The 25,670-nt window shown below is 42.9% G+C and overlaps 1 protein-coding gene across 5 annotated transcripts in view; it reads left to right on the top strand.

Moving 5' to 3' along the window:
* The window catches only part of c1qtnf12 (C1q and TNF related 12), a 92,516-nt gene that overhangs the window by 21,371 nt on the left and 45,475 nt on the right, over positions 1 to 25,670 (top strand). For 2 of the 5 annotated variants that reach the window (XM_072586488.1, XM_072586490.1), the window contains 4 exons: positions 6,205 to 6,342; positions 9,375 to 9,491; positions 12,099 to 12,210; positions 16,269 to 16,450. In XM_072586488.1, coding sequence (XP_072442589.1) covers positions 6,205 to 6,342; positions 9,375 to 9,491; positions 12,099 to 12,210; positions 16,269 to 16,450 — 549 coding nt within the window. The remainder of the gene's footprint in view (positions 1 to 6,204; positions 6,343 to 9,374; positions 9,492 to 12,098; positions 12,211 to 16,268; positions 16,451 to 25,670) is intronic. The other 3 variants (XM_072586492.1, XM_072586493.1, XM_072586489.1) reach the window with 2 other exon arrangements.

Below are 25,670 nucleotides of genomic sequence, written 5' to 3'. Positions count from 1 at the left end.
ACTGGAGATTGGATCAATCCATCAGGAAAGTAAAATCTGGGTGAAGGTCCTTTAATCTCAGTTTAAAGGAAAATAGGGCAATGGAATATTTTATTCCTTTCTGAGAATATGTCTGATGGTATCTAGGTTAAAACATACAGCAAATTAGTGCCTTGTAAAAAGATGGTTGGTTCCGTTTACTTTGCATGTCCAAACAGGTGACACCAATTTCAATGTCTTCTCTAATGATTGAGGGTTATACAGGGTAGTGCTGTCTGTGTGTGATCTGACAGAATTGTGACAGATCATTGACTTTGGATAAAGCCATTGTATCAATGTTTTACAAGTTCAAGTAAAATGAGCTAGTTCCCTGTAATTGTCTTCCCTGGATCCCAGCTCTTAACTGCTTACTCAAAGCATCAGAGGCTGAGGGATGACCTTATAGAGATTCATAAAATCATGAGGAGCATGGATAGGAGGACTAGCCAAGGCCTTTTCCCCGGAGTAGGGAAATCCAAAACTATAGGGTATCAGTTTAAGGTGAGTGGGAATAGATTTAAAAGGAACCTAAGGGGCAGCTTTTTCATGCAAAGGGTGGTATGTGTATGAAATGAGCTGCCAGAGGTGGTGGTGGCTGGTACAATGACGGCATTTATGAATAAGAAGGGTTTAGAGGGATATGGGCCAAATGCTGGCAACGAGGACTAGATTAATTTAGGATATCTGGTCAGCATGGACGGGTTGGACCAAAGGGCTTATTCCTGTGCTGTACATCTCTATGACTCAAGAGACATGTGAAAAGGCAGTGTAACTTTCCACCCTTTTTATAAGATGAGCACAATCAAATTAGTATTTATTACTTGCAAAAGGAACAGGGTTTAGATCACAGATGTCATATTTTGTCAATTTCTTGTATTCTGATGCTGGGTCTTAGTTCATTTCCTCTTTGATTGATGCCTCTTTGGCAGATCTTGTGCTGAGTTTGCTGACAGCCTTTTGCAATCTAGCCCTGTGTTAGTGATGGGATTTATGAGCAGCTCATTCTGGTCTCATGAAGTAAAACCTTCAGATGGTTTACACCAAATAACATTGTAGTAAGTCTTTCAGCAGCGTGCAGACTGCCTCAAGCACGAGAACCCTGTTTCTGTGGTGACGGAGTCAAAACCACAACGGCAGCACGATTGGAATGTATGTTGTACCTTCTCCATACAGGAGGGAACATGTGCTGTGAGGATCAAGCCATGTTGTTCCCCTGCTCACCATGTGACATGGATTGCTTACATTAAGACACTGTAATCAAGGGGATTATGTACAATTGTTCACATGACATGTGTTTTCCATATAGCTGGGAGACGAATCATTTGAGAGAGAATGGCCACATAACGTCTGAGCTCACAAATAAGAGTGTTTGTGTTTGTGGAAGTTAATCTTAGCTTGTGGACGATGATCATTTAGTTTCATCCTTAAGAGAGTATCATTGGAGAGGATCATCATATAGGGAAAATATTGGGGACAAAGAGGCAGCAATGGTTTTAGATTTGCCAGAATGCTGTTTTGAAAGGTGATTCAGTGGTTAGCACTGCTGCCTCACAGTGCCAGGAACCCAGGTTCAATTCCACCCTAACTAAGGTGACTGTCTGTGTGGAATTTGTATGTTCTCCCTGTGTCTGTGTGGGTTTGCTCTGGTTTCCTCCCAAGTTCAAAGATGTGCAGATTAGATGGATTGGCCATGCAAAATTACCCATTGTGTCCTGGGATGTGCAGGCTAAGTGGATTAACCATGGGAAATGCAGGGTGATAGCATAGGGGTGTATATCTGGGTGGGGTGCTCAATGGAGGATTGGTAAGAGCCAAATGGTTCGTTTCCGCATTCTAGGTTTCTATGATTCCAGTTTATTTATTGCTATAGTCATGTGTTCAGTTTGTACCAATTCATAATGGGCACTGATGAAATGTTTAATATTATATAAACTGTAAATTAATGCAAGCTTTTAAAAAAAAATCCACATTAGATTAGATTACTTACAGTGTGGAAACAGGCCCTTTGGCCCAACAAGTCCACACCGACCCTTCGAAGAGCAATCCCGAGACCCATTCCCCTACATTTACCCCTTCACCTAACACTACGGGCAATTTAGCATGGCAAATTCACCTGACCTGCACATCTTTGGACTGTGGGAGGAAACCGGTGCACCCGGAGGAAACCCACGCAGACACGGGGAGAATATGCAAGCTCCACACAGTCAGTCGCCTGAGGCGGGAATTAAACCTGGGTCTCTGGCGCTGTGAGGCAGCAGTGCTAACCACTGTGCCACCCACATTTTTTAAAGAGAACAGATACTTCAGCAGATTTTGGCCAGCCTTGAGCTTCCAAGATGTTAAAACTCAGAACTTCAAGAATTAAACTGAGATACTATTAAAGTCATATACCAGGAGTGGCCAGCATCAGATACATCAATGTTAGTCCAAAATAGTGCTATTTAGGATTCAACTTTCCAATGAAATCAAGACAGTTTTTTTTCCCACGATGATATTCAGTTTTAAATGCACAATTCAGAACCTGCAAATGAAGCAGGGAGTGCATGGATAAATATGGCTGACATCCACAGTCTTGGTGTAGTTGGTGTGAAAGAAAGTGAAGCTACGTTTTGCCTAAAATGCATTGTGTTCTTTAAAATTCATTCTGTGATGTGGGTGGCACTGATTAGGCCAGCATTTATTGGCTATTTAAGAATCAACCACAATGGTGTGGATCTGGATTCCACTTGTAGACCAGATTGGGTCAGGGCAGCAGATTTACAAACTGCAAATGGTCACCTTCAGCTGAGATATTATTGTTCGAAATGCAGTTTGTTAACCTGAGAGAAACAAACCTGTAAAGGAGACCCAGACCTAGTGAGAGGACATACTCTCAGCACAGAGTCCCAAATCATCAGAATCGCACTGTACTACAATGCCAGAGCAAGTGTGGTCTCCTGTCCAGCTCAGCTGAGTTACTTTGGGTGCAGAAGTAGTGTCCTGGCCTTTGGCCCAGAAGGCCTGGATTCACATCCCACATGCTTCAGAGCAGGTTGAGTTAAAAAACACTACACACAAAGCTTTGTACTTTGTGACTATGCATTGTGGTAAGTTTTTTTTCCCCATTTTGAGCCACTTTTCGCCCACAGCATTGTGGATATTCTGCAGTTCATTCATAGTTATCAGAGGGTAGTGGGCCACAATACACTTTTTCCTCAGCACTGTTCCTACAGTTGTGGATCTGTGTTAAAGGAAAACTTGTATATATGTAATGTCTTGTTCCCCTCATGACCGTGATCAGCCCTATCCCCACAACTCCCACACAGGATGGAAGACTCTAATAACCACTGGAAATGTCACAAAGGTCGCAAAGGTTTAGCAATGTTACCAGGTCATTATGAGGGGCAACATGCAGTTGTAATGTTTCTAGATTTGTATTCAGTTTTGGTTTCCTTTTTGAGGAAGGATGTAACGTCTTGTAATGTTGAGGGGCGTGTATAAAGAAGAGTTAGCTGACTAATTCCTGGGGTGGCAGGACTGATGTGTGATGAGAGACTAGATCGGTTCAGACCATATTCACTGCACTTTAGAAGAATGAGGGGCGGGATCTCACAGAAACATGTAAAATTCTAACAGGACTACACAAAATGTTCCTGATGACTAGAAAGTCCAGAATCAGTGATCACAGTTTAAGAATGTGGAGTTAGCCATTTGGACAGAGATCAGGAGAAATTTCTTCACTCAGAAAGTGGTGAGCCTGTGGAATAACTCTGCCACAGAAAGTAGTTGAGGCCAAACATTGATGTAGTTCTTAGGGCTAAAGGGGTCAAAGAATATGGGGAGAAAGCAGGACCAGGGACTGAGTTGGATGATCAGCCAGAATCATATTCGAGCAGGCTTGAAGGACTGAATGGCCTAGTCCTGCTAGTTTATATGTTTCTATATAACTGAAAAGCAAAGCTGGTTAGACTGTGGAAGTTTGCACTGATATCTCTTACTGGTATGAGGGGATTTTAAATTCAGTTAGTTAAACAATCTAGAATAAAATGCAAGTCTCGTTAATAATCTTCATGAAACGATCAGATTGTTGACTTTTTTAAAAATCTGATTCACTAATCACACTCAGCAGGGAACGTTACTGTCCTTATCTAGTCTGACCTCCATGGGCAGAGATATTCTTATTGTTCCTCAATTGCAGTTTGACCATGAGGAGGCTGTAACATTCCCTGGGTGATCCTTCCACTGCCCTCCTTTCTACCCTGACCTTCCCACAATTCACCATGGGGCAGGTCAGGCTGAGGGAAGCCTGCCACCCTTGAATCACTTGAAGCCCTCAAGGGTAAATTCTTGCCAGCTCTAAACTTTGAGGCTGATGAAACTGTTCAGGGTTTGGGGGATTGAGAGGAGGGCCGTATTGGCGGCATCTTGTTCAAATGCCACAGTCCTTCCAAAGGATATGTCCATCACTGTTCTCCTCACTCGAGAGTCCCTCCCTCCCTGACCTCACTGTCAAACATTTCCCCTTCCCCCCTCCAAGTCATGGACAGGGCCTCACTTCCCCCAGCTCATCATGAGAGTGTCTAACTCAGGCTGGAGTCTGGGGATTGGTTGTAATCTCAGCTCTGAGCACTGGCAGTGTTAGGATAACAGAACGAGTGGAGGCCAGGCTGATTGTCCTTTAGTCCTTCAAGTCAGAACTTCCTCTCAAGTGTGAAGATGGATGAAGTCCAGCCAAGTAACATTCCTCAAAGTGTTTTAGAAACAGTTGGGCTGTTCTGATCGATCAGGGCAGTGATGTTCTTGGGTGAGGGGGTTGGGAAATTCTGCCATCTGAAAAATCCTGCCCCACATGTTTCACGAGTCACAGTTGAGTCCAGAATTGTCTTCTGAAATGGCCTGGTGAGTCACTGAGTCATAACAACCCTGTGGGTCAACTTCACTGAGCAGATAGGAGCAGTTCAAGGAGGGCAGCTCACCCCCCACTTTCCCAACTGTCATCACAGAGAGGCAATAAATACTCAAATCCCAGCAATAAAGGAAAACAAGCAGTCCTTAAAACAAATAAATGAGCTGATTTAGTTGCCAAAGGGGTGAAAGTTGGCAAAGCAGATATTTCCAAAGAACACAAAACTTATTTTAGGTCAGAAAAAGAAGTCTAGCAGCTTTGTGAGGGATTTCAGGAAGGGGTCTTTACTGTTACAAGCATCCTGTGAGTCTACAGCTCTGTTTCGGTTTAAGCTGTCTTAATATTACCTTTGTTTTTGTCAAATATTGCAAAATATTTCTGAGTCTGTCACATTCAACATATCTGCAACTGTCAGCAAGAGGTCAATAGGCCTTCAGCAGTCTAAGGACAGTTAAGGGACAGTTAGCCATTTGAAAGCTGGTAATTCAGGACAGAGCAGTTTTACAGCTGCATAGTGCTCCATTATACATTCAGTCTTTCAGGCCCTGAACCACAAAGCGAAGCAAACTTGAAATGCCATGAAACCTCATGTTGTCTTCCCACCCGTGATCAGCCCCATTCCCACAGCTCAGGCACAAGATGGTCGATTTTGTTTTCCCCAGGACACCTGTCCATAGGCAAAGGAAAGGGGTGCTCCCTTTGACTGGGAATGTTCTTCTGGCCACCTCTTGGGTCTGAGGAGAGGCAGGGGATTGGGGTCGAGGGGCCCTCCCAGTTTGTAGGCACTAAGGGTTGGTGCAGCAGTTTGAAACAAGAAATGGAGCATGAAGGCATTTACCATTCATACTTTTCGAGTGACTTTGACACTGATGGGAAATGTGTGGTTAGATGGTGCAATATTTCCAAGTCCCATCCTTGGTTTGTTATGTGGTGCACTGGTGATGTTGCTATATTTGGTATTGAGAGGCATAGCCCATTATAGTGTGGATCCTGCACAGGATCCCAGGTTCTTCTGTACATTTTTATTGACCTTTCACACCAATTTAAACAAAGTGCCATCACATTGACCAGTGTGCACCTTGTCAGAGCCCTCCCTGTTCTGCCTTAAAACAAGGTCTTTCATTGGACTGCAGTTGGGATTCTCTTGAGGGGTTTTAATTGTCTGCGAAATGTTAGTTCTGAAAATAAATCATCCCTTTACCTTGGCAACTGACTTTTTCTTCTCGTTTTACAACTTTTGTTTTATTTTAAATTTACGTTCCTTTTATTTTCATTTATTTTCTCCATTTTTCCATCTCAAGGGCTCTTCCCTCCAGATCCCCTCCTCCAGCCGGGAGGGTGGAGAAACAGGACGTGGACTTCTTCATGACGTCCGAAGCCAGTGCCAGTCCATGGTCAGCCAACAGGTGGCACCCTCGTTGCAGGGTGAGACGACCCATGTGAGTTGTTCCTCTTCACCAGGTGCCTGAGGTGCCAACTTCCACCCCCAGCCCATGGGTGGTCTGGCAGCAACATTAGCTGGGGCACTTGAGCTTCACGCTTCTGGAGTGCACAGGCTTGGGTTTTGTCCGTACATTGGAACTGGACTGTCTTTTGCCCTTTCTCCCACTTATACTGCTCCGGCCTTTATCTTTTCCCTAATTGGGCGATGTTCTACACCGCATCCTGTGCATTTATAAATTCAATTTTCATTCCAATTTTCTTACATTTTTTGCAAAATTAATTATTCCTGCAATTGGAAACAAGATTGTGCACTCGATAATCTCGAGAAGATGCTAGTTTCCCGACAAGCTTTAGATTTATTGTGAGGAGTACCTTAGTACTGGAGTACGGTCACAGGTGTACAGGGTCACCACTCTCCAGCACTGTCTTAGAATGCAGTAGTTAGAATCAAGGACAAGAGCAGAAATTAAAGAAACAGAAACAAAAGAAGAAGGAAATGTCCAGATCACCCTCGCTGCAAGTCTTTGAGCCAGCCTCACCAATGCCACCTGCAATGGACCCACCAATGCCACAACCCATTTGCTATTGTCTCCCTTAAAACTTTTCAGCTGTATTTCTATCAGTAAAAGACTTGTTTGACCCACTATTTAAGAAAATATATCATTTTGTTGGAGGCAGTAGAGACAAGGTTCACTGGGATGATCCCTGGCATGGAGGGAATGTCTTATGAGCAAAGATTAAACAGGTTGAGACTCTGCTCACTGAAGCTTAGACGAATGAGAGGTGATATCATTGAAACATACACAATTCTTAAGGGTCTTGACAGGGTGAATGCTGAAGGATGCTTCCCCTCATGGGAGAGTCCAGGAGCAGAAAGTGTAGTCTCAGAATAAAGGGGTGCCAAGTTAAGACTGAGATGAGGAGGAATGTCTTAGAGTCATAGAGCTCTACAGCATAGAAACAGACCCTTCGGTCCAACTCATCCATACCATCCAGATATCCCAAGCTAATCTAGTCCCACTTGCCAGCACTTGGCCCATGTCCCTCTGTACCCTTCCTATTCTTATACCCATCCAGATGCTTTTTAAATGCTGTAATTGTACCAGCCTCCACCAGTTCCTCTGGCAGTTCATTCTGTACACGCACCAGTCTTCTTTGAGGGCTGTGAGTCTTTGGAACTCCTTGCCACAGAGAGTTGTGGGGGCAGAGTCCTTGTGTGCATTTAAGGCTACAATAGGTAGATTCTTGATAAGTCGGGGAATCGAGGGTTGTGGTGAAAGGGCAGGAAAGTGGATGTGAGGAATGTCAGATCAGCCATGATCCTGTTGAAGAGTAGAGCAGCTTGAGGGGCCGAATGGCCTGTCCCTGTGCCGATTCTTGTGATCTTATTTCTTGATGTCACTTTTGTCTCACTTAATTATGTCAGCATTATTTAATCATTAATTCCTGGCTCCGTGTTTATGAGGGTTCACTGCTGTTCAGTTACTCTCAGGTCTGCTGATGTTACACATCATGTTCAACCTTCAGCCAGCATAATCAGATGGAATCTAATCCACAGCCCTGGGGATACAAGATTTGCATAAAATACTAATGTACTGTCAGCTTAAAGAGTCTGATTTGCTGTTCGCTCCTGATGTAGTGGAAATTGTCATTCTAAAACAAGTCTTTGACTTTAAAAAGAGTTTCCACTCTTCGCTATTTGTACAGCAGAATCATTCTAAGGACCAAAGGAACCTGGTTGTTGACAGCTTTTGGGCATAGGTGAAGCAGGATGTAGCAAATTGATGTGGACTGGCACTCATGGGTAAAGATTTGCTCTGAGGTGTTAGCTAAGGTGCAGTACATTTAGCCACAGCCCCTGTAAGCGGTGGCTCTCTGATTTTAATTGCCATCTTGAAACCCTCGGTGTGAAATATACCTAAGTCGAGAGTGTGGTGCTGGAAAAGCACAGCAGGCCAGGCAGCATCCGAGGGGCAGGAGAATGGACGTTTTGGGCAAAAGCCCTTCATCAGGAATTCCAGCATCTGCAGTCCCCACTTGCTCCTACTGAAATGTACTAGTGTGAACGTAATGGTTATGTTATTGGACTAGCAACCCTGATGCCTGGGTTAATCCTTGAGGGTCATGAATGCAAATCGCACCATGGCAGCTTGTGAAACATGATTACAATGAACAAATCTGGAATTTAGAAAGCCTAATGATCATGAAGCTACTGAATTCTCTTAAAAATCCATCCGGTTCATTCATGATACTTGAAGGAAGGAAATCTGCCCACTTTCCCAGGTTGTTCAGTTACTAACTGCCCTCTGCAAAAGCCCAATATAGACCCCCAGTAATCAAATCCAGCCGCCAGTGTTCCAAGTAATTTCTGCAGCTGCTGGATGGACCTCTGAGCTCTGTGTGTGACAGCAGCTGGAGACACTGGAAGTGAACATATGGACTTGGCAATAGGCACAGGTGTATCCTTAGAGAGGCTGTGCAATTTTTTGGAAACATTGTAAGCCAATGCAGAGCAAGGTACTGTGCCTAACAGCACACATATACCACGCAGCGACTGGAGTGGTTCAAGAAGGTAGCTCATCACTATCTACTCGACCATAATCAGCAATGGGCAATAAATTCTGGTGACACTAGTGATGAATAAAGAAGGCTTGTTGCCTCTTGCTGTTTTGGTTCATTCATTACAAATAACCAGTTGGTAAAGGAAGCAAATATCTGTGGAACCTTCCCTCGGGGATAATGGTGATTTGCATTGCGATAAGAAGGGGAAATAATATATGACATGACCACGTAAGCAAAAAAAAGTAGCAAACTGTATAGATGCGCAGCATTTATGAACCATATCCTTTCAGCTGAAGTGATACTGTTAATACCAATGAAGCAGTGGCCCCCAGTTTTCTGTTTTAATTACTTGACACTATTTTTAGCAAACAGCAGTACAACACCAGCTGAGAAAATGGCTAACAGGCCTCTGTCATACCCAGGCTACCCTACTGCCTGGAGAGATAATTTGTTTGTTTATTTCTAGCTCCCAGAAAATCGAGAGCATCGTCCAGTGGACCCACACTCATCCTGGATCAAATTTGTGCAACGAGATGGAGTCAGGAAAAACAAGAAGTGCAAAGCTAACCGGAAGAAAGTATTGGTATTTTTCATGATTTGTTTTTGTCTTTACACCTGCTTTTTTGCATTCTTCCCTCCTCCCAAAGCTATAACTCTACTGGATTATGGTTCTGTGAACATCAGGTACCTCGCCTAATATGTTTGGGCTATAACAGTGAGTGTGGCATGATATCACGGCTTAAGCCAATCCTCATGTCTACATGCCCCAACGTTTAGCAGGCGTAGTTTGATGGCACTTGTGTGTGGGAACCCTGGCCGAGTTAATTTTTTTCTTCCATATGCAGTGGATGTTGTCCACTCAAACATTAGCTAGGCTTTTGACTTGAGCAAGGCCTCACCTGGCAGCTTAGTCAAACACTGCGATCCAAGGGGTTCAGTAAATTGGATTGGGCTCAATATTTGCCCCCTTGCTTTTTCCAGTTTATTATTGTGATTTAGACACACATTGGATGCATGGTAAAGAACAAATGAACAAGGACCAAGAGTAGGTCACTTGACCTTTGAGCCTGCTCCACCATCCAATAAAATCATGGCTGATCAGATTTCAACTTCGACTATATATTCCTGCATATCCCCAATAGTCTTTCATCACCTCAGTAATCAAGCTTCCATCTACCTCTGCCTTAAAAATATTTAAAGATCTTGCATACACTGCCTTTTGAGCAAGGGGATTCCAAAGTCTCATAACCCTCAAGGAAAAATCAAAAGTTTGCAGATGATGCAGAAATTGGCCATTTGAAGTGAGAAGGAACTTACAAATGGTCGGGTGAGTTGGACAGAAAAGCGGGAAATGGAATTCAGTCCAGAGAAGTCTGAGGTAATGCAGTTTGGGATCCAGCAAGACATTGGAATACCTACAATGTTTGAGCATATTGAGTAGTGCAGAGGCACAGAGAGACCTTGGAGTGTATGTCCAAAGATCCTAAAAGGTATCAGAATATGTTGAAAAGGTTGGTTAAGAAGACATATGGCATGATTTCCTTAATTAATCAAAGCATAGAAAAGCAAAAGTAGCAAGGTTCTGTTGGAAACAAACCGAAACTCAGCAGATCTGGTCACATCTATGGAGAGGGAAACAGGGTTAATGTTACAAGTCTGTTATGACTGTTCTGCACAGTACTTTGCTTCTAATTGAGGTTCTGCTCGACTGTGTCCAGCACTAGTTAGACCACAGCTTGAGTACTGCTTGGGTTCTGGTCACCACATGTCCGGGAACGGTGCACTGGAGTCGGTGCAAAGGAGAGCTGTAAGAATGTAACCAGGAGGGTTGCCTGAGAGGAGCATGGAGGCAGAGACTGGAGCCACATTTAAAATGGATGTCTATTTGCTGAGCTGTGACCTAAAAGCCAGAGGTGGGATGAGACTGGGTATCACTTCTTAATCAGCACAGGCACAATCGGCTGAATAGCCTCCTGCGTCATAGATATTTTCTGATTCAATTGTAAGACCTGTAGCTTTGAGATAAATTAGATAATTCAATTCATATTAAATGTGCGATTTTTTAAAGCCCTCACATGTAGCAAACCTCCTTTGACATTTCCTTCCAAACCCTGTGAGCTCCACCATTAAAGGACAAGAGCAGATATCTGGGAATACTACCATCTGAAAGCTCTCCTCCAAGCCTCACACCGTCCTGACTTGGAAATATGTCACAGTCCCTTTTCTGTCATTGGGCCATCTGCTGGAACCTCCTTCCTTACAGTACTGGGAATGTCCCTACATCCCGAGGACTGCACCAGCTCACCCCATTCTCCAGATCAGTTCTCACGGGTAATAAATGCTGGTTTCGCCACATTTCATGAAAGATTACATTTTGTAAAATGTTGCTTGTGTAAAATGAGTAAATAAGAGAGCTCATACTTACATTGTTAGGATCATAGAAGGTACAGCACAGAAGGTGGCCATTTGACCCATCATGTCCATACTAACTGTCCCACTCCTCTTCCCTTGCTGTGTAGGCCCTGCAGCTTTTTCCTCTTCGCATAATGATCTCATTGCCTTTTGAAAGCAATGATTGACTCTGCTCAGCTAAACTCCATTGCAGATTCTAATTATTGACTGCACAAAGAAAAACGCTTTGTTCTCACTGTAGTTGCCTTTGCCAGTCATCTTAAACCAGTGTCCTCTGGGATTTGTCACTTGCATTAAGGCTGCACATGATTCGAACACATCTATTAAACTGCTTCTTCTCTGAGCAGAACCAACCAATCCATTCTTTAGAGATGCCATACACTTTACTAATATTGTTAAGATGTCAAAAATAAACTGCGTTGTATGAAGATGAATTAAAGTGATTATCATTGTAAATTGGTTCAGGAAAGTTTTTAACCTGTTTGTCCAATGGGAGACTGATGGGATTGGTTGTAATGCTGAATTTTACACCCTGTTGGATTTAAGTTTCCATTGGCCTTGTTGGAGGGTAATATTATGACATCAGTGTCCTGCCTGATCCTGTAGCTTTCCTATCCAAAACGATTTGGATTAAACTCACCCCAAAACTTGTTTGGCACTTATGTTGTTTTTGCGATTGCTTACCTCGGTTTGCTAAGGACTGGATGAAGAAGGTGTTTGCACACACACTGAACCAGGATTATTGTCCAATGACGATTCTCTATATCTTGTTCCAAAGCCGAGCCTCTTTGGACCACCAGGACCTCCAGGACCCCCTGGACCCCCTGGACCGGCTGGAGCTGAGGTCACACAGGAGTTCCTGCTGCGCGAGTTTAAAGATATGATAAGAGGTAAGCTATGGATGTACCCATTCCAGGCACTTGGAACAGGGATTGCCAACAGAAGAACGCTAATAAAACTGCAGAGATGGAAATCCATTCTGTAACCTCCTTAGCCTAAGTCCATTCCTGTGAAGCCAGCGGAACTGACTATTGGATACATGACCAAAAGTCTAAGGAAGACCAAAAGTCCCCAGCCATTAAAACGACACATAAAGATGTAAATTTGCAACATGGGCTGGAGTATAGGAATCTGCATTCATTCGTGATCATTCAGTAACAGTTGCAATACTGTATGGGAACAGAGGGCTGAGAACTCCCTGTTTGTTAAAGTCATAGCAATTCGACAATTTCTGTGCCCCCATTGCAAAAAATGGGACTTAGGTCTCATCTGAGTTGATCACCGTCATTGTTGATGGTGGGCAGGGCACTGGGACTGGCAGCTTCTCCTAAACCTCACCCCAACTCTACTTTTAACCTCAGGGCCACATGTCGCTACAGCTTCACTGGGTGAGAAGGTAGTGTAGGGTAGTTGCCAACAAATGATTCTGTGCCCCTTGACTGCCTGCCAGCTTCCTTGGTACCTGGTGAGGAGGGAGCTTTAATGTTAAGGGTCCAGCTGGATGAAAAATGCCAGAACCTAGAGTGAGTGAGAGCCACGACTGCCATTCTGGTCCCACAAGGGAAAGTTTCGTCTTCACTGACTGGTCTCTTCATCCTTCCACCAGCTGCCAACTTGCTGCAGCCAATCAGGAATCATGGTGGGTTCCCTGCCCAGCTCCCTATTCACATGCCATGGAGGTCTCTCTTCCAACCCCCCCCCCCCCCCCCCCAACCAAAGTTTCCATAGTTCAGGTGGTTGCTTCACCAGCTTGTCAAACTCTGCAGCAACTTAAGGTGACAGGAAAAGAATTGAGGTCAGAGCAGACAACTAACACTGTGTTTAATGACCAACTTCCTGACAGGTTCATGTCTCAGGTTTTAAATGGTTACTCTTGATGTGGCATCAATGACAGCATTGGATCCAGCTTTAGTGATGGGCACGTAAATAATTGCCCAATATCTGCTGCATGACGTATGACAACAATATTTGAGACAGTTCATGATATGCTATACTGGTAAAAGCTCTTGTATGAATAGAAAGCTTTTAAAGATGTCCCTCCCCTCACCCGAAACGGACAATAATCCAGATTGCGACCTCCAGCTTGTTTCTCTTCCTCTCCAGTCCAGTGGCACATGAAGTGGCTGCATTATAGAGGAGGACCTTCAGCCTTTCATGTCTGTGCCAGCCGTCTGCAGGAGCAACATAGCCAGTGTGAATCCTCACTGTTTTCCCATTGCCCTGCAAATTTTTCGTTTGCAATAATGGCATAATTCTCTTTGAAGACCACGATTGATTCTGCCTTCACTACACACTCAGGCAGTGCATTCCATTCTCAAAGTGCATGCTGCAAACAAAAGTTTTTTTAAACTAGATTTCTATTTCTTTTGCCAGTTATCTTAAATCCTTGACCCTTCTGACAGTGGGAATAGTTTCTCCCAATCCATTCTGTTTGAATATTGAATATCTCCATCAAATCTGACTTTGAACCTATGTATCAAATTTATCAGTTCAATTGTAATGACCACCCCTCCAGTTTCACAGCAACTGACCAACTGTCAAACAACATGGGCCAGGAATCAATCCTGGTCACCTTTGACCTCTGTTGTCCAATGGCATGTAGAACTGAAAACCCTGCTCCATTAACCTGTCAGGGAAACTCCTGCCTTAATAAGTACATTGTTCCCTTAACCCACATGAGACAAGCTGGAATAACAAGAGAGAGAGCTGCAAGTACTCAGCAGGAGCTGGCAGCATCTGTGGAGGGCGATAGAAAGATGCTGATTCAAATATGACACTTCAGAAAATGAGCTGGTCTCTTGTGATAGTTGTGGTATTATCAGTAGATTAGGTGAATGGTCTTTATTGTGGTTTCTATTCAGATTAAGAAGGAATTCTATGCATAATAACAAGTTACAGCATATTGTCTTGTTTTCTGCTATGTGCACAATGTTCTCTCAGCTGCTGTGACTCACTTTTCCCATCTGAAAGAAAACCACAAGTTTCATACTTGGCTCCTCCACAACTAGAAACAAAACCTGGCCACAAAGAATTATAGGTTTGCACCCATGTCCCGCTGCTCTGTGGCAAGGTTTTTAAAGTGTCTGGGTGGAACTAATAGTCAAGGATGGCATTCAAATTCAAGTTGTCACCACAACTAGTGTTTAGACATTTGGCTGTTCAGGACAAAGCACTCGATGCTGAAGAAGGGAAAGAAGTGATAAACTGAAGCAGCTCTCAGACAAGTCACAAAGTCGTACTGAGTGATGGCTGCTCAGAACGTCTTAAGCCCCTGCCCTTCTGAGCAGGAAAGAAGCTTTGGAGAGGGGTGTCTGGGGCTTTCTTTTACCCCTTGTGTTGGGTGTGAGCCTCGTCGGCAAAGTCAGCAATTGTTGCCTGTCCTTCGTTGCCCTCCTACTGATTGGCTTTTGAGGTCAGTTCAGTGGTCAGTTAAAAGGCAACCATGTTGCTATAGGTCTGGAGTCGCATGTAGGCCAGACAGGTAATGATGGCAGATTTCCTTCCCTAAAGGACAGCAGTGAACTCAGTGGGTTGTTAAAATTGACAGTGGTTGCCACTAGATTAGCTTTTGTCTTAATTCCAGAAGCTGTTCTTTTCAGAATAGTTTAAACCTTATCCGTCAGCTACAGTTCCCCCTGAACATTAGCCTGCGGTTCTGGATTTACTGGCTCAGTGGCAGCACCATTACAGCATGACCTCCCTGTAGGTAGAAGTCACTGGACTGGAATGGTGTGCATTCCAGGATTTTGAAGTATTTTTGGGAGAAGAGACCTGAGGCTCTGAATTTTTTCATAAACATTGGAAGCAGGAATTGTGCCAATGCTCAGAAGGGTGCAATTTATTGGAAAAAAATTAAACTGACTTCAACAAAGGGGGAGGACAGAAGCCAGGCACTTTTAAGGGAATCTTGTCTCAAGTAGAGCTAAACATAAATACAGGATGAGGAGTGTGAAAGCTTTAACAATGTGGACTGACTGGGGTGAGTCAGGATGGATTTGTAAATTGTGAATAGAAGCTGATGGTAATGCAGTGGATATTTGTGTTTTGGTGAATGCGTTCTCATGATGCATTTGACTTGTATATATAATACGATTATTTAGCCCCAAAACGTGGCTGCGGCCTGAGAGTATCTGGGTGGGTAAATCTCAATGGAACTTCAGAAGATGAGGGCAACCAGTTGCACCTCATTGAACTGTGCATTTGTGATCCAGTCATTTTCTGATGGGGAATCCATCAACAGGCCAGTGTGTTTAATGCAGAATAAAATCCATAAACTCCATATTGAGATTTTTAAAAATGTTTTCAACAGACAGTTGTTATTCTATATTTTCATAAGTCAAGCAAATACCTAGGTTGTACATTTTTGAAATAAATTTGTAAACATTGGTGCTCAGAGGGACTGAAGTGTACTCACACAAGGAGTATAGAACGTTAACAAGCAGGCAATAGGAAGGCAAGTGGTATGGCTTCTTTTATTGCAGGGGGAGGTGAAGACAGGAATAAGGGAGCCTTCCGGGAAGTGTTTTATTTTGATTCAATGATGGTATTTCTCTAGAACATGTGAGATAAAGGAGCTTTTACCATGAACAGAGTGTTTGAAGTGTTTGCTGAGCTTGTTATGACTGGTGGTAATGTAACCCTAAAGCAAAATGCCAACCAGCACAATTCCAGAGATGAGTAAAGGACAAGATCTAATCCTGCCATTTTATAATTGGCCCCCATTTGGGTTATCTGTGTTTTGCTAAATTCCACTTCTGTTCTTTGTGGCATCAAAATAATAATAAACTGCTTTATAAACCATGGAAATTGACCTGGTAAATACCATACTTTTTCTGGTTCAGGCGGGGGATCAAGCAGATCATGCAGTGCTTTAGTCACAACTCCCTCCTGGCCTTTTCAGGTAATTTGTCTGACATTCATAGTTCAGTATTTTTGCTTACTTACTCAGAAGCAGCAGAGAGACGGGCAGCCATTCTGACAGAGGTCCATCCCAGTTTGAGTCCACCACCTTTTCTCCCATTTGAAGACATCCGTCCATACAAAAGAGTAGAGGAAGCTTTTCACTGCAAACTGAAGGGGATAGTTATTGTGGACAAGAGGACCCTCTTAGAGCTTCAGAACTTCCAGGCGGTAAGAAAGCTTTAAGCTACTTATTTGGATATCTCTTAGAAACATAGAAACCTGGAGCAATTGCAGGCCATTCAACCCTTTAAACCTGCTCCACCATTCAGTATAATACTTTCTCTCAATGCCATATTCCCAATTTCCCCCATACCCCTTGATATCTTTATAATCTAAAAAAGTATCTATTTCTTTATTAAATTTATTCAGTGACTAGGTCTCCTTGGCTTTGTGTGGTAGAGAATTTCACAGATCGAGTATCCTTTGAGTGAAGAATTGTTTCCTCATCTCAGTCTTAAATGGCCAATCCTGAATCCTGAGACCGTGTCCTTTGGTCCTAGACTTTCCAACCAAGGAATAGATCCGATCTGTATCTAGTCTGACCCGCTCTTTTGATGTTTATGTTTCAATGCATTTATCTATTGGAATCAAAAAGCTAAATATTCTTGTGGCAGGAAAGTACAAGTAAAACCCATGGACCAAGGAAATGTGAAGATATATATAAACAATCGGGTAAAGAAAAATCACAATCTTGCCCATAAACAAAACAGCAATGTATGACATTGGTGAGGTGACAGAAGGATAATGGTGTCATGGTGCAGTCACCAAACTAGTAATCCAATGCTGTGAGGGAGGGGTTTCATATCTCACCATTGCAGATGATGGGACTTGAATTCAGTTTCACAATGTGGAATTGTAAGCTAGTCACAGTGAATAGCTATTGTTAATTGCTCTGAAAGCCCATTTGCTTAACAAATGTCCTTCAGGGAAGGCAGTCTACCAGCCTGGGCCATGTGTGGCTCCAGACCTGTAGCAGATTGATTGAAATGCAAGCTGGTCATATCAAGAGCAATAAGGATTGGGGTGGCAAGATCAAGATTCTTTCAAGGGATCAAAGGAAATGAACTTGGCCAATTACTAAGTTTGGTTTATTGAACTTGATTAGTTTCAGCTGTAAGACTCTTGATATCGTTACCCAATTTATTCAAGATCTACCCCAATGAACTTTTAAAAACCTGTTAATAGTGACCTTCTTAGTAGTGCCCATATCCCAGGCCTGGGTTCAAGTACCACCTGCTCCAGAAATGTGTGATAACATCTCTGAACAGGATGATTAGGAAAATAGGTTAAATTAAAAATCTCTTCATGGGTTACAATGAATGTAAAACAAATAACATGAATTTTATCCTGTTGAATTTTCCAATCATGTTATCATCAAACATTTTGGGAAAAAGTTGAAACAGAATTTGATCTACAGAAATTTACTGCATAGGGAATTGAGAACGTCTTTGCTGGATAGATATGTGTGTTTGTGAAATTAAGGGATTAAAGCAATAGTCTGAGCTATTTCCATGGCAATGAATGAAGTTAATGTCATGGCATTCATATTGTTACATGGAAAAGGATTTTGCTGTGTTGGTGTAATCAGATTTGTTGCTTGGCTAACTTGTTATCACTTAGAGAAGTCTTCACATTAAAGAGGAACTTTTGTAATTAAATCAAAGCACATTCTGAGTATGCAGTGGAGATTAAATGGTTTCACGTTTTGAAGTTGTTAATGAGCAGATTATGAAATAAAATGGTATGATAATAACTGGGTTTCACTTGATCATATTGCACTTCATTGTGAAAGGCAACTCAATTACACTCTGTTGGTCAAGGTAATGGGATCTGCTGGAGGTCTGGTATGAACCTGCCTTCTCTTGTCCCCAGGAATTGACATGCTGATCTCCAGCCGTTAGTAAATAGTACAGAAATGTGTCAAAGCAATTACGATGCCAAGAAAATTATACGAATCTGATGCCAGGCACATGTAATGTAATATGATTTTTGTAAAGGAATGTATAATTTTCTACCCACTCTCCAATTGGATGCTTAGAAAGATACTGCAAGCTTGACCAAACAAGAATAAACACATTTATAAGCAGTGGGCTTTCAGTAACAGTAGAGAGTTTGAAAAGTAAAAACCGAAAGAATTGCGGATGCTGTAAATCAGAAATGAAAACAGAAATTGTTGGAAAAGCTCAGCAGGTCCGACAGCATCTGTGGAGAGAAATTAGATTAGATTAGATTACTTACAGTGTGGAAACAGGCCCTTCGGCCCAACAAGTCCACACCGCCCCGCCGAAGCGCAACCCACCCATACCCCTACATCTACCCCTTACCTAACACTACGGACAATTTAGCATGGCCAATTCACCTGACCTGCACATCTTTGGAGTGTGGGAGGAAACCGGAGCACCCGGAGGAAACCCACGCAGACACGGGGAGAATGTGAAAACTCCACACAGTCAGTTGCCTGAGGCGGGAATTGAACCCAGGTCTCTGGCATTGTGAGGCAGCAGTGCGAACCACTGAAATCAGAGTCACTGACCCAAAACATTAACTCTTATTTCAAAACATTAACACCCATTAATGATAGCATGTGGGCTGAGGTATATGTTCTGGATGTGTCAGAATGGCTGTTTATCCGTTTCTGGGAGATTTGTTTCTCTCACCATTTAGCCTAGGTGTGGTTTGGTCCTGAATGTCTAATGGGCCCTGACAAAAGGCAGATGTGCAGTTGTTTTCACATAATGCTAAAGGGAAGCAATAGCAGGTGAGTGGCAGTTCAGTGTAGCAGCAGGTTGTCACATGATCTGTTTGGTGGCTTGGCAAGGGAGAAACGATAAGAGAAGTAACACCGTCCTACTCATAGCCTGACTGCCAGCGCCTCTCTGAGTCTTCCCTGTGCAGTTTTTGGCTGAGGCAGTTTGTCCAGTGATGGCAGGATTTGGATCTTACTTCCATTTCTGCAGGAAAAGTTGAACACAATAATGGAAAGAATGAGAGTGAGTTAGTGTGTAGCTCTCTAACAGATAGTGCAAGGCAGCTTTTGATGATTAGCCACTGGGAGGGGGTTAACAATAAGCTGTGCAGAAGTAAAAACCTTCAATGTGAAAGCAGTTAGCAAAGCTGTAAACTCCAATCATTACCAGATCACAGCAGAGTATAGTTTGTGCACAGAATATGTGCTTGGAGGCAGAGCGAAGTGATTATATTATGACATTGTGATTGGAAAAGATGCTTGTGGAGGAGCAGAAGAATTCGGAGAGTTTGGGGTTAAATCATAGTGTTTCAGTCAAGAAATAGTCTAGTAAAATAGAAACTAATTTTGAACATTTGTCTGAGTACTGTCAATGGTTTGTTACATGCAACATTTATAGATTACACCCAATGTTTACACCTAGCATTTATAGAGGGCAGCGCAGTGGCTCAGTGGTAAGCACTGCTCCTCATGGCACCAGGAACCTGGGATTGATTCCACCTGCAGGTGACTGTCTGTGTGGAGTTTGTACATTCTCCCTGTGTGTTTTCCCTGGTTTCCTCTCTTAGTCTGCAGATGTACAGGTGCTAAATTGTCCATAAAATGCAGGTTGGATGGATCATCCATGGGATAGGGTGGGATGCTTTTTGGAAGGTCAGTATGGACTCAATGGGCTGAATGGCCTGCTTCTACACTGTAGGGAATTCTGTGGAGCAGACTTTTCCCTAGATACAGGGGCTTTCTTTGCTTTTATTAGATTAGGTTGGATTCCCTACAGTATGGAAACAGGCCCTTCGGCCCAACAAGTCCACACCAACTGTCTGAAGAGTAACCCACCCAGATCTATTCCTTTACCCTGTATTTACCCCTGACTAATGCACCTAACACTATGGGCAATTTAGCATGGCCAATTCTCCTGAGCTGCACATCTTTGGACTGTGGGAGGAAACCGGAGCACCTGGAGGAAACCCACGCAGACAGGGGGAAAATGTGTCAACTCCACACAGTCGGCCGAGCTGTGAGGCAGCAGTGCTAACCACTGAGCCATCGTGCCGCACAGGAAGGAAATGTCTTTTATTAATCTGCCACAGGCCCACGATGGGAAATACGCATTTTATTTCAGAGTGCATCTGCACAACCCTTTCATTCTTCAACATACAACCGTTAGCACTTTATGAAGCAAGGTGCGATAAGGCACATTGATGTTTTGATTGTGCTTAGCAGTGTGGTGGAGTGACACCTCTCTGGAATAGAGTGGCAGACCAGGCTCAATCAGAATTTTCAAACTTTGTGAGTTATTACAGAGCAGATACGCTGCCTTTGTTTCAGAACAGCCCCCTGTGTCGTGTCGCTGTGGAGTCTCGGTCATGAGGAAAATGAGCTGATTAAGGAAAATGCACAACCAGAAACTTGAGAGAGACGCCAACCAATGAAGAACTGATTTCAACAAGTTTTATTCAGGGCCAACATCTGAGATTTCTAGCTTTATTTCTCAGAAGGAAGAAGCAATAAAAATGAATTATTAACTCTTGGAATGTAACAAAACAGAAATTACTGGAAAAGCTCAGCAGGTCTGCCAGCATCTGTGAAGAGAAATCAGAATTAACATGTTGGGTCCAGTGATCCTTCCTCAGAGTTCAACCTAAAACATTAACTCTGATGTCTCTCCACAGATGCTGCCAGACCTGCTGAGTTTTTCCAGTGATTTCTGGGTCTGTATTACAGCATCTGCAGTTCTTCAAGTTTTTGTTTAATACTTGGAATATTTTGGTCATACTGGACCTCCATCTTGATGTATACATCATGAGTCATTTCAGTTTGTCTCATTCTTGAGAAGGAAACTCTGCGTGGCCAGCTGGTCTAAATAAGGATTAGCAACTTGCGTAGTCAGGGGGTCTGAAATGCCTGTTCCTGTGCAGTATTTTATTGTATTCACCAGTTTTACTGATTTTTTTACCTTTGGGGTGGGGTTGATATTGAGCTGTTGGCCAGAGCTGTGAACCTCTCCCTGAAAGAGTCAATGATGAAAAATTGAGGTCTACAAAGTCCAACAGATAATACCACAGACACAAACTGTTACCAACAACTTCCCATTTTCCTGGTGACAGAATTTTAAAGGGACGCATTTCAACCTCTAACTCTTATGCCTCGATCCTCACTTCCTTGTGCTCCTAAACTAAAAGTAAAAGCTTGCACTTAATAAAGGATCTTTCACAGCCATTGAAATGCTAGACCAATGAAATACTCTTGAAGTGGTATAATGGTGGAACTGCAGCAGCTAGTTCCTGCATAACAAGATCCAACACACACCATCGTGATGTTGACCATCCATTTTCTGTGATGAAGAGATAAATATCAGACAGGCCCCCCCAGGGAGAATTCCCATATGCTTCCTGTATGTATGCATTTAAGGTGAGAGGGGGAAATTTCAAGGGAGATGTAGGGGGCAAATCTTTGACACAGAGAGTCTGGAAAGTGCTGCCAGAGGTGGTGGTGAAGGCAGATACAATAAGGGCTTTTAAGGGACTTTAGAAACGCCCATAAATATTCAAGGAGTGAAAGGATACAGACCAAGGACAGGCAGAAGGAATTAGTTTAAGTTGGTGTCATGGGCCGAAGGGCGTGTTCCTGTGTTGTACCGTTCTATGTTCTATGTAACGTCATGAGACCTTTTACAACTACTTGACATGGGCCTGAGGTTCAACATCTCATTGAACAGCCCTCCCTCAGTACTGCACTGGGGTAACAGCCTTGGTCTTTGTACTCAAGCCATGGAATGGGACTTGAATCTAGGACTTTGTGCCTGAGAGGCAAGAGCACTACCAGCTGAGCCATAGCTGGCACACTGCTGATTGACCTCTTGAAGTTTCCTAGCCTGCCATAACGTTGAGCAGTGAGCGGCTGGAGCTTTACGACAGTGAGATGTCTGCCCAGTCAGTGAATATAATGTCCTTGTTTGGCCTGTTCTCAGCCTCTCTCCTGATGCATTATCTCACTCAGTAAAGCACTTTGAAAATTACAGTGTGCTTAATGTTTGTACCAGCAGTTTCAGAAGTTGGAAAATATGCAGCATTTGTGCTGTCAGATGTTGAGGTCCTCTGCTAGGAAATGACCGTTTATGTTTTCTGGGTTAAGGTAGAGTTAATCCTAACATGGCTGCGTTAGCTGCAGATCATCTGGCTGTCAGATGTTTGTGAAACTGGTTCAATTGTTAATTGAAAAAGGAAGACCACAGTTTGGAGTTATAAACAACAGTTCATTCTGTGAATCATTCACTTTGGAACCAAGGCTGACAGAGAAAATTAAACTATCCTGTGGAGGGGATCTAAGATGGCGGCGATCTGAGAAGATCACACTGCACAGCTTCGCATTGCAGCAGCAGCAGGACGGTCCTTTAACCCACCCAACCCAGGTCATCAGGATTTCTTGGGGTGTTGGAAAGATTGTGGAGCCCCAAGAAACATTTAAAAATTGACTTACCTGTATTTTCAGCTGTCCAGAAATGCCTAAAAAAGGAGGAGGAGCATCTGAGGCCAGGCCTGCAGCAGCCTCAGAGCAGATTACTCTCCAGGACCTGGTGAACCAGCTCTCAAAATCTCGCGAGATGTTGGGGAAACAGATTGAAGAGAAGCTGGCTCCAGTCTCTCTCATGCTGCAGAAGCATGAGCAGCAGCTGGGAGACCTGGAGAAGAGGACGGATGAGGTGGAGCACAGGGTCACAGTGGTGGAAGCTGATGCCAGTTCATTCAAGGAAGAGATCCAAGCCCTGAAGACGCAGGTTCGTAATTTGCGTGACCAAGTGGATGATCTTGAAAACAGGGGCAGGAGAAAAAACACTCGGATCATCGGTCTGCCTGAGGGTAAGGAAGGTGAGCGGCCTGTGGAATTTTTTGAAGATTGGCTTCCGAAATTCCTTGACTGGGAGACTGGCATGAGAGGATTGAAGATAGAGAGGGGTCACCAGGTCGCAGCACGGAGGTCGGTTCTGGGTCAATACCCTCATCCTTTCCTGGTGCGATTCCATCATTACTGGGATAAGGAGAGAGTCATGGAGGCTTCCAGACCCCAGGGGACCGATCCAAAGGCCCTAATTTACGAGGGGTCTAAGATCTTGTTTTTTCAGGACTTTTCAATGGTGGAGATCCAGAAACGAAAATCGTATGATGGTGTCAAGAGAAGATTGAAGGAGCTTGGGATTCAGTACTCCCTGAGATATCCGGCAGTGCTTCGGATCACCTTAGATGGATCCGTGCATCTCTTTGACACATCGGAGAAGGCAAGAGACTTTGTGGACAAACTAACCTAGTTAAACAATTGTAGTGTGTATAAATATTGTTGCTTGGGTATGCGTTTATCATTCTGTAAAAGAAATGGAGGAAATCCGGTTGGAGCTTTGTTTTTCCCCTTTTCTTTACCTCTATTGATAATAAATTGGTTCAGACTATGTCTGGCGGTGGTTAAGATGTACATTTTAAATTTCTAAGTTAGGACACACCAAAGGATGGATGGGGTATTTATTCCCACTTTTTTTTAATAAAAGAATTTTTAAAAAATTCATATTGATATTCTATGGGATGTTTATTCTTTTTAGCTTGTGCTTGCGATGCGGCTCTAGCTGGGAGAAGTGAAGGTGGTTGAGATGGTTAGATGCCTATTTATGGGTCGGGATGGGTAGTTGTCCCCTCCGGGCAGGGGGTGAGTTCCCTTACTCAGCGCTATTGGCGCTTTATATGTTGGTTTGTTTTCTGGTTTTTGTTGTTTTTTATTTTTAATAATTTTGTATGTTTGTTAAATGTAGTGGTTTTAGTTTATGTAGTTTTTATATTTGGTGGATCATGCGACACTAAAGCTCAGCAATCTGTGGTTCGGGTTCCTCCTCTCTGGAATTTAAATGTAATTGCAGAAGATTATGGCTAATGATTTGATTAAATGGTGTACCTGGAATATCAAGGGAAGTCACTCACCAATTAAGAGGAAGAAGGTACTCTTGAGTCTTAGAAAGGAGAAGGTGGATATTGCTTTGTTACAGGTGACACATTTGGGTGACAAGGAGCATCTGAAATTACAGCAGAATGGCTTTGACCGAGTTTATTTTTCATCATTTAATACCAGAAGTAGGGGAGTGGCTATATTGGTTAGGAAAAATCTCTCATTTAAATTGTTGGAATGTGTTAAAGACATATATGGGAGGTTTGTGATTCTTAAAGCCTTGATAAATGGGGAAGAATATGGCATTTTAAATGTTTATTGTCCCCCAGCTCATCCTCTTAAATTCTTGGTAGATGCTTTTTCTAAACTGATAAGTCTCAAGTGTCCCAGTTCATCATTATAGGGGGAGACTTTAACTGCCTCATGTACCCCACAGTAGACAGGTTGCCTAAAGGTCCCTCGTTACCCTCGGCACAAACTAAACAGTTATTGGGTTTGTGTGGGGAATTAGGATTGGTGGAAGTCTGGAGATGTCTCCACCCTACAGGTAGGGATTTCACGTTTTTCTCCAATCCGCACAGATGTCACATGAGGATTGATTTTTTTCTGACCCCTGCAGTAACCCTGGATCTGGTGGCATCCTGTACAATTAGCAATATTGCCATTTCTCAGTAGGTCATTTTAAACTCTAATATAAACTAGAACTTTTTCTTACATTGTTGTTAACAAGTAAACTGCATGCAGAAAACATAATTAACAGACTCACTATACTATATTATCAGGTATGATGAAAAATGTACGAATTATATATCATATCATATTTCAGCATCTGGATGTCAAACTAGTGGTGTATGGTGCTAGTTACTTTTGTGTGGAGGTTATAAAAATAACAAGGTCAGATAGTCTTTCTGGCACTGTGACACGCTAAAGAGCAGGTGACCACAAGGCTCCTGGAGTGTTAATGGAAGATGCTTTGCTTATGCTATGGTGTTTATGACAGGGAGAAAACATTAGCTTGCTTTTGGTTTAGAATAATCAAGGATTGATTTTAGTTTAGAAAACACAGAAATGAAAGCTTTTAGGGCAGCTTTGGAGGTTACTTAGATAGGTCAAAAGCAAATAATTTTCTCTCCTAGAAATGAGAATTGCACAGTTCACGGAAAACTCAATCACTTCAGTGCAAAAGTTTAGCCTGTGAAACTTCCAGACCAGAAGTGTTTGGTTACAAATCGGCAGATCATTAAAAGACCGAACAAGTGTAATCTTTGAGTTTCATAAGCATTCATATAAAATAACTTTACAGCTCACAAGGCAGAATTGGGTAGAAACAGTGATATCAATCTGAAAGATTTGGTATAGAACAATAACGTCTCTGGAATTGGATCACTATACAGCGATAGTGAATGGATGAGACTTTATTTTGCTGTGTTATAAGATTGTTCAAATTGTGTTCTATGTTTGGAAAGATTAAGTTTTGTTTTATTGTTAAAGGAA

Source organism: Chiloscyllium punctatum, chromosome 16 (assembly GCF_047496795.1).
Source record: "Chiloscyllium punctatum isolate Juve2018m chromosome 16, sChiPun1.3, whole genome shotgun sequence".
NCBI classification, from domain to species: Eukaryota; Metazoa; Chordata; class Chondrichthyes; order Orectolobiformes; family Hemiscylliidae; genus Chiloscyllium; species Chiloscyllium punctatum.
The sequence above is the reverse complement of the archived record's forward strand: the minus strand, read 5'-3'. Positions and strand labels throughout refer to the sequence as shown.